Genomic DNA, 14,497 nt, shown 5'->3' on the forward strand with positions numbered 1-14,497 from the left:
CAAAGTGGTAAATGCTGTACCATACCATTTTTTTAAATGTGCAGGCTGAAATGAAGGAATGGAGGTATATATTAATGAATAAAATAAGGGTGACCATAAAAAACATTAAATATCTTTGGTTTATGCTCTCTACAGTGATATAAACATCAATGTTAATGCAAGAAACACTGCTTTTGTTTTGCTATTTCTATACTGTCTTAACTTTTTTTTATTTGGGCTTGTAATTTTGAAGTGCAAATGAACAAAAACAAAATTGATAGAATACTTCTTTACCTTCTTTGTAGAACACTGGGATTGAGGGTTATTATAATGAGATGAGCAAATCACAACATGAGTAGATCATGACAGGACGACTTAAAAGAAGTCATTTGCCTGGCTCAAGTATAGAAGGTAATGTTTTGGCTCGAAGGCAGGGTGGACCAAGCAGTCAGCCATAAATTGCAATATTTCTGAGCATGCCTAGTATATAGGTCATGGATATGTCAGTGAGAAATTAGAGACACTGTGACAGTATAACTCCTTTAAATAGCCAGGATTTTTACTATTCAAGTCATAATGATAAGCAAACACTATCTGCCTTAACTAATAACTCATTTTAAACATCCTTATAATCATCCTAAATGGGATAAGAAATTCTATGTGAACCTTTGTAATTAATAAAGAGAATAACCACTTTAGTAATAGTGTTCTGTTGTTGTCTTTTACTTTAATATTTCTGAAATTTCTTGCTTCTTTATTACACAGCATTTTAAATGGGTTAAACTTAAAACATGCAGCATTTAAGTATGAAAGTTTTTTCTAGAAATGTGTTTTTGTTTTTGTCTGTAATTGTAAATAACATGTAAGATAGTCTATGGTTTATAAGAAATTAATGCAGAAAAAGGAATAATAATGGGTGAAAGAGAATATCTGCTGAAAGCTAAAGTACTAAGTGATTTCATGCCAAATATGTGTCTGTTGTTGGTTCAACAAATATAGAAGGTTGTATAAAGGGATAAATAATTGCTGACCTTAATCGTTTGCTTTTTTTTTGGCAAGTTCAAAGTTCACAAGCATAAGATACTGACCAATAGCAGCAATGGGTCACTAAGTGCAGGCACGTGGCTTTGCACCTGCCTACAGAGCAATCAGTGTATATAGAGGGGGTAACCGATGGTAAGAGGGGGGTGTCAAAGTGTGCGCCATAGAAAAAAAAGTTTTTCTTGTTATTGTTCAAGGCGGTCTTTTTGTGCATATGGAATTAGCATCTATTAGTTGTGGTGCTGGGGTTACTGCATACTGATGAATAGTAATGCACACAAACATTTTATATTAATAATGCAAGATTATAAGAGTATTGCAAGATTATTAGAGTAATTATATGGATGTTTGTGTTATTTATTTATTCATCTTTAGTACTCATTTGATCCTGATCGATGTCTAAACACTTGGTGCATACTGGACAAGTCCATTTACATTCACTCACATTAATTGGAAATTTAGATTGTCCAGTCTATTTGCTGGCATGCTTTTGGGAAATACCTGATGAACCTGCAGAAAACCCACATGGATGTAGAAAGAACATGCCAAATTCCACCCAGATTTCTTCACCATGCACCCTTGCACCTTTTGTAAGTCATATATAATAATTTCAGGAACAAATAATGAGTTAACAACTGATCACCTTGTGGCCTTCTTTGGAATAAATCATTTAAAGACAACTTTAGATTTTTAACTCAAGGCTCAACTTCTGTAACTCGTTACAGGTGCATTTCAGTGGATAAAGTCTATAAATTAAAGCAGGTTATGTGCAGAATTATGCAATGTAATCAAAGATACACAAATAAAAATAAAAAACCTTTCTTCAGCAATTGTTCAAAAAATTGTTCATGCCCATTGTTCATGCCCATTGTGCAAGTACTATTTTTTATATAGTTTTTATATTTATTTCAAGCAGTGCTCAAAATCAAGGTTAAACATGTTCAAAGTAACTGTAGTTTGAATAATGCATTCATAAAAACAATGCATTTATTGTATTTATATTTTTTATATATTATGTGGTTATATATTCTAAATAAAAAAAATAAAAAAAACAAGCCTGTGGAGTTTTCTTATGAACTGTGGAATTGCTTCCCAATGTGTTTTGCTATTTTATGGAAACAAATTTAGATCTGTATGTATAAAAGGCAATAGACCTCTAAATGAGTGTAACCTTGTTGTTAAGGGTCATAATGTGAGGTCCCTGTTCTTTTATTACTCTCATTTCAAATGCAAACGCCTGCAGGTGAAATTCAAGTCATTATTTCATTCCATTGCCACCACGTTTGATTACAATGGATGAGAGCTATAATATGTATAATGGCCTTCAAAAGCTCACACAATAGACTGTTGTAAGTAACACTTCGACAGAGAGGCCAGTTTGATTTGTGGGAAAGGGGAATAAGGCAGCTGGGGATGCAGTAAGGCTGTACCTTGGATGTTATCTGGAGCTTTGGTCTGTAATCAGTAGTTTGACCCAAAGTCCCACCCCTCCTTCATGAGCAGTTATTTTAAAGACCTCAAAATAAAGGGTAAAATAATCCATCTCCATAATCTCTAGAATCAGGGTTTTATACACAAGACAATCTCCACCAAGAATCATTCCAGCGTATTTGAACTGGAGTTATGTTTGTGTTTTTATCCTGCCTTTTTTGACAGTTATGGGTCAAGGGCTTGATGTGTAATTCTGCACCCAATTACGTTATTTAAAAATAATTGATAAAGTACTTGTCTTATTGTGCAATTTCTTTTTAATGCCAGGTGGTGTGTGCACCAAATATACATATTTGAACATATTTTATTAGAAAAAAATTGTCAATTGATAAAACTTTTATACTGGTATATTTTTGGCAGTCTGTCTTTTTTTATATAAAGGGGGCCACCAATGGCCTTTGAGATGTGCTGTCAATGTCAGTAGCCCTTCCACGAACATTTATGGTTAGGCTGGTTAGGTTTACCATGTCAGTTTGTATGACCCTAGTGGTTTAAATAACTTTCAATATTTTTTTTATAAATACTGTGTGTCTGCCTCTCTTGGCATTGCATTTTAATTACATTCATTATCTATTTATACATAAATGCATGCTATTTTAGAACTTTTTTTTCTTCCCATTTTCCTCCAGATTTAGCACACTCAGTTTTGTCTTCCGCTGCTGAGAGATACCAAATTGCTGAGGAGAGCACGTCACGGAATATCTCCCTGCACCACCTGGGCGCCCACTATTTTAGAACTTTTAATACATGTTTTTAAATTTGATAGATTATTAGTAAAAGACGCACATCTAGTGATTTTGTGGAATATTGCTTTGGGTCACCCAACCTCTTTAAACTACAAGAATTTTGGTTGGTTGTCCTTTAGTTGTTGTCCTATAAATTAAGGTTATAATGATTTAAATAAAAACAGTTTATATTATTTATATTAAGTGTACATTAAAAGTACAAGTAAAAATCACAACACTTATGAAATTATGTAGGGGGGGTAGAAAAATAAAATAATTGGTGTCATAATACTATAAACAGTGTTTTGGAATACTTAACAAAAATGCTTTTGAAGGTTTTATAATACACATACAAACAAACATCACATCTTACACAATAACAGTACTAATACTAAAACTGTAGTTTTGCAAATTATAATTTTTTATCAACAGTAAGAATGTCTGGACTGCAAAAAGAGACAGAGAGTATTTATGTATAAATAGAATGACTTTAATTATATATAAAAACCTTTACACAAAATACAGCATATCTGTAAAAATCACATATGTACACTTTCCAGTCTACAGAAAATTGAGAACAAGTGCATACATTAAAAGTCTCCATACATGAGTTCATATTCATGAGCATCATGTCTAATCAGTTCTATCGCATCCTATTGTTAAAAGCAACAACAACATATTTCCTGACTAATTAATCAACATGATCTTTGTCAGAGTGTACAGTGTACAGTGTACATTTTGTTTTGTTCGGCATACAAAAATAAATCTTCATTTGTTTTTTTAACAATACATTACATCTTATACAAGTTTCAGCAACTTGAATCAGCAGAGACAGACCATGTAACAAACACAGCGTACATCCTTTACTATGGAGTTTCCAGTGTGTGTAAACAGCGCATGCGCACTGATCCTGGACGCGCTTTTGGATCACAACAGTCCTTTGAAGCCTCAACGCGTAATTTATGGGATAAAGATACTTTACTGAACGCAAGCAGAACATACTTTAGAAAGATTAGTTTGGAGCACATATCCTACCTTTTGTTTACAATAATTTAAGTGAATAAACAAAGAGGTTTGTGCATTTAATCCACAATGATGCGAGTCATTAAAACAGATCCGTCAGCACTGATTTTGCATTATTTAGATCTTTCAGGTAACCTCAGGGTAGAACAGGAACACCACGATTTAAAGCATGTTTTCCCTACTGAATTAAAATTTTTAATAGTTATTTCTAACCAGAAAGTTACACACTGTAGCTCCATTCATGTAGATGGCATTCAAGAGAGAAGATCAAAGTCAATAATTGCACTTTTCAACTCTTATCAAGGTGTCCTTTCTCCTTAATCGAGGAGGTTTCCTGGTGATGCGAGTTGAACAGCACTGGTTTAATCCTCACTGCTGGAAAGAACAAGACTTGATCTGTCCCAGACATATAAAGCTGTTAGAGTTTGGGCTGATGTCAGTGCCAAGTCTGGAAGAAAAGACAAGGCATAATCATGTGCATCCAGATTAGAGTGGATAAATTGACCATGCGCGTAAAAACGCACGCCCATAAACGGTTCTGGTCAGTCACTGCCTAACAAGTGTTTGGCTTTCATAAGGTTTTCAGTATCTGTTAAACCATGTCGTAAAGTCTAAAAGCTCTTGATCTTCAGAGCTCAGGTGCTCGTGACTCCCATCGTCAGATGAGTAAGATGAATGAGGCGACTCTGGATCCGCTGAGTAGCTGTGAGACAGGGTGGGAGACGGGACCCCGCACTGGAACGCAGCCGAAATGGCATCATGTTCGTCCAAAAGTTGTTGCAGAGCCCGAATGTACTCCACCGCAGACCTCAGGGTCTCCACTTTACTCATCTTCTTGTTGGCGGCTCCGTTCGGGACGTGTTGGCGCAAAGTCTGGAAGCCCATGTTGACCTGTTTAACTCGGTTGCGTTCTCTCTCATTGCGGCGCGCCACTGCGACCGGTTGTTGCTGAGGGATGCTGTAGCCCAGGCCGTTGAATGTAAGCCTTCTTTTGCATCGGAGAAGTTCTGGTGAACTGGAGCGCTGTCTCTTCAGCACTTTGCATTTGTTTGGGCTGGAGTCTGCGTTGGAAAGTGCGCACTCCTGCGCACTAATGAGGCGTCCCAACGGGCACGCACCTTGTGCCGGCTGCGCTGTAGCAGTACTGCTGTCCATCTCGAGGTGGGGGTACGCCAGGACGACAGGAGCAAGAGGTCCACCTACAAACTAAGAACCTAGTGGAAACCTACTTTCGCGTGTCTTAAGCGTGTGCTCCAAGTGTGAACTTCCCCCCTAGCAGTTTGCTCTGATACAAACTTTGGCAGCACCGGGCCCTTTTTCAACACGCGCCCCACACCCCCCTCGAAAGGACGCACGCTGCTTTGGAGAGTCTCCGCCCAGCTGCGGGATTGCTGGGTTGCTGCTGGGCTGCGGCTCGGCGCGCCAGACGCGTGGCTGCACAAGCCTCAATAAACAATCCTGCGCTTTCACTGCGCCAGCGCACGCTCCGCTCATTTACATTCCAATATCTCCAGCCTGAAAGCCTATTGGTGGATGCAAACGCCTTGCAAACTAGAAAGGAAAATAAAGAAGGAAAAAAGCGAATAGTTTTGCTGCTTTGAATCCAACAATGTACCTTTGGCAAGCAAACAATGTATCGCTCTTTTCCCCCTTCTTACCCTCCTTCACAGCCCTGGCTTTAAATCCTAAATACAGACTGGACGAAACACAGTGGTATCCAAGGTGCTGCCGGGTTGTACTGAGTGAATGCCAGGCGTCCGGCTGAACGTGTGGCATTTGCGTATCAGCACCGTGCAGACGCTCCTCCATAAGGAACTTTTAGCAGATCACAGAACAGATAGCAATATGATAATGAGAAGAGACGCTTTTAATGATTAACGTTGTGTTGTCAGCATTGTGCATTAGTAGTGAAGTGTTTATCCTATTCCATTTTGTTCGGATTTATTATCAGTGTAGTGCACCATTGCTATATTGTGCAAATGACCTAAGAAAACAAGAGCTGTGCAATGCATTCAGGCATGCAGGAAATTTTAAACCACTGGATAGAAAAATTGGTGCATTTTAAAACATTGCACATGTTATACAGTATCTCATAGAAAACTCACTCACTCACTTTCTTAACCGCCTATCCCAGCTTTTCAATGGGCGCAAGGCTCACAGTAACATCCTGGACAGGGCGCTGTCCGGGATGCACCTGTGTTACCACATAGAATAGGTCAATGCTACTTAAATTCACTCACTCACTTTCTTAACCGCTTATCCAATTAGTGTTGGGGGGGGTGCTGGAGCCTATCCCAGCTTTTCAATGGGCGCAAGGCACACAGTAACATCCTGGATGGGGCGCCAGTCCATTGCAGGGCAGACACACACACACACACATTCACCTATAGGGCAATTCAGTGTCTCCAATTAACCTGACTGTATGTTTTTGGACTGTTGGAGAAAACCGGAGCTCCTGGAGGAAACCCATGCAGACACGAGGAGAACATGCAAACTCCGCACAGAAAGGACCCAGACCGCCCCGCCTGGGGATCAAACCCAGGACCTCCTTGCTGTGAGGCAACAGTGCTACCCACCGAGCCACTGTGCTGCCCATGCTTCTTAAATGGCTAAATCAGTTGCAAAATCACTTATATAGCTTTTTTATTTATTTAACAAAAATAATAATAAAACGTAGGTTAAAAAAGTTATTAGACCACTCAAGTTAACTACGTTATAAATTACAAAAAGGCAGACTAGTCATATTTTCATGTTTTCAGGTAGGTCTAGTAAATTCTATTGTATTTACTTAACAAGTTATTTAGATGACCAGTCGCCTAAAGTAAACGTGCTACTTGCATAGTCATTATGTGCCCATATTATTTGAGGGGCAAAGTTTCGTGCACAAGCTTCATGTACACTTTTGCGCTTCGTGAATCGACTCAGAAGCATCAGTGTCAACTAATGGTTTTCAATGGCTGTAATCGAAGAAACTGACTCACGGCCTCCCAAATTGACTTTAGGATTGGCTCACAACCCTTTTTCTCGTCACACACCTTTACACACGACTTATGTGTTTTGTTTGGGCAGTAGTGGTTAAGGTACTGGACTAGTAAACAGAAGGTTGCAGGCTTAAGCCCAACTGCCACCAAGTTGCCACTGTTAGGCCCCTGAGCAAGGGCAAGGGCAACTGCTTAAGTTGTATTCATCAAAGACAAAAGCGTCTGTGAAATGCTGCGAATGTATTTCTAAGTAGGAATATTATTTCAGAATTTACATCATATTGGCAAAATTACATGGACACCCTACTTATTATTTATTTCAGGTGTTTCAGCCACACTTATTGCAAACATGTATGTAACATCGATCACACAAAATACATTATAGACCTGTATCACATTTGTGCCAAAAGTTAAATAAATGTGTCCCTAGTACACAGCAGGGTCTACAAGTCACTAGCAGAGGAAATTGAACCTGGGGTATTTGTTTGGGCTGTTTGGCCCCAAAACTACCTTCAGCACTATGATCTGCCTGACAGCTGAAGACTGGTGGCTTAGTGAAGTAGGGGTACTCTGCCATCTAGTGATCATAAGTAAAGCTGCAGTTTAAACTTTAAGTCTAGAAAGTTGTTCTTTAGTTGTTCATATGCTGATTTTCATTTACTGTTCATTAACTGTACCAATCGGAAACAATGTGTCCGAGGTCAACTCATAATCTATTAACTTTTTGTAGGGCAGTGATAGCTCAGTGGTTAAGGTACTGGACTAGTAAACAGAAGGTTGCCGGTTCAAGCCCCGCCACCACCAAGTTGCCACTGTTAGGCCACTGAGCAAGGCCCTTAACCCTCAATTGCTCATCTTGTTTAGCTCATTGTGTAAATCTGCTAAATGCTGAAAATGTAAATGTGCATGAAACCTTGCTTGCTGTTGGTAGTGGGCGACTCAAATAAACATGAGTCCAAGGGATCTGAGTTTGTTTCACACCTCCACTCATTGTGTTTGAGAAATGTTGGCATGTTCTCCCTATGTCTGTTGATTTCCCCAAGTACCGCTTTTCCTTGAAGGTCCTTTCCCCTTTCCTGGAAGTTTCCTTCCACCTCCCAAAACTTGCAGAAAGTGGTTTGGTTACTCTAAATCAGTGGCGTAACTAGCTCATGGGCCCCAGTGCCCCCAGTGGAGCGACCCCCCCGTAGTTACTCCACTGCTCTAAATTAGCCCAGGTGTAATGGAATGCAAGTGATTTATACCCTGCAACCAATGGGCGCTCTGTCCAGAGTATTTCCGAACCCACCGCGAATCGAACCAGTCTACAAACCTTAGTAATTAATGAAAATAAATAAATGATGAAAAGAATAAAATATGTAAAATATGTTTTTGAATTCAAATTGTATTTACAGGTTTGCACCAATGGATTCGAGTCGTCCAGCAGAGGGAAGCAGCGGCCAATAAAAGTTATGAAACCCAGTCAATGTAAGAGATTTTATTGATCCTATTCTTTCTGATTTGAGCTACTACACGTCTCATGAGGCTCTTCTTTTATTTGCCAATAAAAATGAAAGTGCAAATTAATCGAACCCTACAGATGAATTCTAGGTACTTTCATGGTACTTCCCATAAGTAGTATCACATTCGTCTATGTACACTTCCATTGTCTCTGCATTAGCACATAATGTTAATCAAAGGCATTTAGATGTCCTGTAAATATAAGGAACGACAACATCACATTTGCTCATTTAGCATTTGCTTACATATTCATTGTTTATTTTTACTAATCACTTCATTCTGGTTGAGGTCTTGGTGGGTCCAGTTACTGTCCCCACTCACAACAGGCACAAGACAGGAATACATCCTACAAAGGGTGCCAATCTACAACAGGACAACACACACTCACACAAGTACCCACTGTCAAACATGTAGGTAAGGGCAATTTAGAGTCATCAGCCCACACTTTGCATGAGGACAGAGAAAACCACAGAACCTGGAGGAAATCCAAACAGACATGGGAAAAACATGCAAAACTCCTCACAGACAGAAACCAAAGGGCTTTGTTGAAGGGATCTTCAAAAAGTTTCTGCACTTTTATATTTTAGTTGGAAGGTGTATGAGGTAATAGTAGTAATTGGTTGTGTCTGAGAAACTCAGAGAGAGCTTATAGTTAGGATTTAGCGCCATCTGATTTCCACCTTTTTGGACCGCTTAAAGAAGCTTTAAGGGGAAGAAAATTTTCAGTGCATCAGTGCCTACGCGCTCAACCAAGAACATTTTTGGTGATGGCATTATAAAGTTGGTACGACGCTGGGGAAGGTGACTATGTAGAAAAGTGACCATGTAGCCATGGACCTTCTGTGACCCTGGCCATGACAAATTAATATTAGACTGGCACAGTAGGAATGAACATGGCCTGAGTTCAGAGTTTATGTCCTATGTCTGATTTTCTTGGTTTGCACTAAATTGCCCCTATTTGTGCATGAGAGGCCATAAGTGAGTAACTTTAAAATGTTTGAATTTCTATGAAGAACTACCATCCTGCCAAGGTGTGTTTCTTCGAAGCACCCTGTGTTTCCAGAATAGACTTTAAACCCACCACCACCCTGACCATGATACAGTAATTACTGAAGATGGAAAAATTAACTAAAGTAATTGTTAAAAAGCATAAAAGTAATGTTCTGTCAATGCAGCAATTTCCCACACTGCAACATGGACTTCTAGGTTCCTGTGAAGCACCGCTTCCATTTTCTGTGCATAGTGAAAGTAGTCAGTTAAACTAAAGTATTTCAGTTGCTTAGCCCAGTCTTGAATACAGCACTGAGTTCTTTTTTTGCCTCAAACATCTACACACAATCACCAATAATTACGAAGTGAAAACAGGGTTTAGAAAATATGCAATTCTATTTTACTGACAAAAATGGTTTATTTAGGGGTTACATATCTGTACACACCCTCAGCCTAATACTTGGTTGATGCACCTTTGGCAGCAATCACAGCTTCAAGACGTCTTGGGAAAGAAGCTACGAGCTTGGCACACTTGTTTCTGGACATTTTTACCCATTCCCTATGCATGTCCTTGTAGGCTCCATCAGGTTGGATGGGGAGCGTCGGTACACAGTCATTTTCAGCTCCTTCCACAGATGTTCGATTGGATTCAGGTCTGGGCTCTGGCTGGGCCACTCAAGGACATTCACAGACTTTCTCTGAAGCCACTCCTTTGTTCTCTTGGCTGTGTGCTTCGGGTCATTGTCATGTTGGAAGGTAAACCTTCGTCCCAGTCTGAGGTCCAGAGCGCTCTGGAGCAGGTTTTCTTTAAGGATCTCAGTGTACTTAGCTGCATTCATCTTTCCCTCTATTAGGACTAGTCGCCCCAGGCCTGCTGCTGAAAAACATCCCCACATCATGATGCTGCCACCGCTATGCTTTACTGTAGGGATGGCATTAGCCAGGTGATGAGCGGTGCCTGGTTTCCTCCAGAAGTGACACTTGGTATTCAGGCCAAAAAGTTACATTTTGGTTTTATCAGACCAGAGAATCTTGTTTCTCATGGTTTGAGAGTCCTTTAGGTGCCTTTTACTAAGAAGTGGCTTTCGTCTGGCCACTCTACCATAAAGGTGTGATTTGTGGAGTACTGCCATCTTCAAGAACTTGGCAAGAATAGTCCTGAACTTCTTTGAAAGCAAGAACTACTGTAAGAACTACTGTATATGTCCAGTGTACTTCTCTATACTGGTGAGAGTTTTGTTTGTAAGAGAAAGAGGATGTGAGAATTGTGAATTACGAGGATGTAGAGGGGGACCCCAGCTCAGATCAGGCCTCTGCGTGTTTAGGGCAGCCACATGAAGGCAGGACTGCTCTTCCAAAGAGCTGTAAGAGGGAAGTGCACCAGCAAAAGATTCATTTCCTTTTTCCACAGGTCAACATGAGATACATACATGCAAGCCTCTACTGCTGTAAGTGTGCTATATTCTTTTGAAAAACAGAAGTCATGTGGCACCTTATCTGCAGCTGCTTCTAGACTCGTGGGATGTGGCTTGAAAGGTGAATGAGAGGTTCACACAGTAAAGAATCAGTGTTTCCCCCGAAAGATGTACATAGAAAGACACACCTGTTTTTGAGTTGATGTGTCACAGAAACTGTTCTGTCAACACAAGTACTTGCTATTTGTGTAGCTGAATTTTCCCATCAAAGGAATGCAGCTTAAAGGTTTCTTAATAACTGATACTTTGTTGAAAATTGATACTTCATGTTTTTCACATCCGTGCCATGGTGGCACAGTAGATAGAGAGATCTGGTAGAGGTAGGTAGAGGTTATCTGGGCTTGAAACTTGCCTCCAGTCTGCACGGAGTCCTGTATGGAGTTTGTTTCTTACAGCACCTCAGTGCATGGTTCTAGGTGGATGAACCTTATGTTTCTGGCCTGACTAAGATGAAGTAATTACCAAAAAATTATAAATCAATAAGTAAATAGAACAAATGTTATGTTTTGCTTTTTTAATATATGATTAATAATAATAATAATAGTAATAACAATAATAATAATAAAATCTGAGAGAAACAAGATAATAAAAAATGATATTTTAATGATGAAACATGTTATTATGATCAGTGTTCTTTATTTGTTCAATGTTAACAGTATTCTACAAAATGGGCATTGCTCAATACAGCAAAAACCTGTTGGATATCTATAGAAGAGTTCTAAATTTGTCACAACATATGACAAATAAATACTGCACATGACTAACACAGCCAGAATGTTATCTTGAAGCTGCCCAGAGTAATTAGCCTGGGAAGAGTAGATAAAGAGTTTATACTTCAGAAGATTGCTTCTGCAAGTGATGCAATTCCCTCAGTGCAAAAATATTGTGCACTGGTTTTGCAGGGGTTTTCCTGTTGAATGCCTTTACAGTTTTGTGTGTGCCTACAGAAATAAGACTAAAATATTCAAAATATTTTAAATAAGCTTGTTAATTAATTGTAAACTCTATTTGTTTTCTATATTCAAACTACAGTTTTGCATGTTATACATTTAAAGCAGGACAGTGACTGTTACAAATGTGGACAAGGACTACTGTATATAATATGCTTGTTACATATATGTGTTTACCTCGTATAGAATTATTTGCTGCATATGGCTACTACATCTTCTGTGGGAATATCACTTTACATTAGAAGTTTCATGATGGACATACATTTATACTGCTTTACTAAAATGTGGGTACCTTACTGGTACCCCCTGCCCAATTTGCTCATAGCATGTGCAATGCAGTTACAGAAAATGCTTGATGACCTGTCACTACACATTTTTTTTTACCAGACCTGGCAGTGTCTTAACAACAATACAGTTTTTACGTTTACATTTTCGGCATTTAGCAGATGCCTTTATCCAAAACGACTTACAGTAGTGTGACAGTATACAGTCTGAGCAATTGAGGGTTAAGGGCCTTGCTCAAGGGCCCAACAGCAGCAACCTGGCAGTTGTGGGGCTTCAACCAGTTACCTTCTGATTACTAGTCCAGTACCTTAACTGCTAGGCTACAATTGCCAGTTTGTCTGTAAAATAAAAAAAAATGTCATTGAAAACTTTTCATGTTCCTATAAGTATTATAAAACATACTATAATTTGGCATGGTACACTCACTCGTTGACTTAATCACACATTGGTGCAATTTAGAGAGGCCATCATACTTACTGGTAAAAAGAAGAATGTAAGAGTACCCAAAGAAAACCAATAAGTAAGCTGAGGATTGAACTCAACACTGCCTAATACATCTCCTATAATTAGTTGTTATTACCTATGTTTAAACACATTAAACTAGAGAATCAGTTTTAAGTGTCCCTTACTTCTCAGTAACAATGTAGTGCTTATTGATCTGCCAGTAAAACTGTTCATAGTTGCAATATTGAATTAGTTGGGTTACATTTTAAACATTTATTAAATCCTCAATTAATTTTCAGTAGTCACTGCATTCTTAAAGAGCCAACCAGAAACACTGGGCAGAAATACATTTACATTTTCAGTATTTAGCAGACGCTTTTATCCAAAGCGACTTACAGTACTGCGACATTATACTGTCTGAGCAATTAAGGGTTAAGGGCCTTGCTCAAGGGCCCAACAGTGGCAATCTGGCAATGATGGGGCTTGAACCAGCAACCTTTCGATTACTAGTCCTGTACCTGTACTAGTCTAGTAACTGCCCACCATCAATATTTGCTTAGTCATATCTAAGAGCTGAGCTATTGAAAGTAGCGTCATATTTTATATGTTTTTGGATGTCTGGGAACTTTTAAAAGAGAAAAGATTTAATCCAGGTATTCACATGACTTCTTGCACCACTTTGCCACCCTCACTGAGGAACATGCTATGGTATATAAAAAAAAGAGAGAGATTAAGTGTTTACTTCACTGATAATTTATTCAAGCCTGATTATGTCATGACAGTTGAATCTCACTGTAAGCAGTGTCAGCAATACAGTGATAACGTGATGATGAAAGCAAACACTGGTTGCCTTTCACTTTGCAGGGAAATTTGTTAGAGGTGCGGCTAGCTGCTGTTCCCAGCTGGGATACTGTTGCATCATTAACCGGAATCTCCATATATGGGTAAATAAGTCCGTCCCAGCAAACCTAGCTCGTCACTTTATGTATAAATAAACAGGCAGGTTTTCTGAGAAAATCAAACTGATTACTAACCTACCAGATCAACAGATTTTCAAGAACATCATGGGAACAAACAGGTAGGATAAATGAGCTGTGTGTGAATGAATCTGCAGTGCTGAATGAACGCTACATTAAGCTGGAGCTCAGGCGCAGGTGTTTATTTAGCACCGGGGCTGAAGTGCTTATTGTGCTGAATTTACCTACTGTATGTTTGAGAATGCATTTAGTATATTTCATTACAAACATCACTGTTGAGGCTGTTGAGCCATTAAGTTATTGGGTTATTGTTTTACTGCAGTAAGCAGAGGATAAATGATGCATTAATACGTGTTCAGCACGCAGTAAGGTGGAAGAGTTTCGTTTCTGTGACTTGTAGACATCGGGTTTTATAACACCACCATGGATTGTCTCGGAGACACTGAAAAGTAACTAAAGCAAATTTACTTGCATACAGGGGCGGATCTAGAAAAATATTTATGGGGTGGCAAGAGGGGGCAGGAATTTTTGAGGGGTGGCAACATATGGCAGACATATTTATACTGAATTTAATCACAGTTATCACAGTTTGACGAGAAATAGTATGTACACACTACAAAAGGGCACGGGCTGCCA

At 39.1% G+C, this 14,497-nt stretch overlaps 1 protein-coding gene across 1 annotated transcript; it reads right to left on the reverse strand.

Moving 5' to 3' along the window:
* Nucleotides 1–4,841: 4,841 nt before the first annotated feature.
* LOC134316736 (achaete-scute homolog 1b-like) lies at nucleotides 4,842–5,414 on the reverse strand. The gene has a single exon (XM_062997207.1). The coding sequence runs from the start codon at nucleotides 5,412–5,414 to the stop codon at nucleotides 4,842–4,844; it is 573 nt and encodes a 190-aa protein (XP_062853277.1).
* Nucleotides 5,415–14,497: the final 9,083 nt, after the last annotated feature.

This window comes from Trichomycterus rosablanca, chromosome 1, assembly GCF_030014385.1.
Source record: "Trichomycterus rosablanca isolate fTriRos1 chromosome 1, fTriRos1.hap1, whole genome shotgun sequence".
Lineage (NCBI taxonomy): Eukaryota > Metazoa > Chordata > Actinopteri > Siluriformes > Trichomycteridae > Trichomycterus > Trichomycterus rosablanca.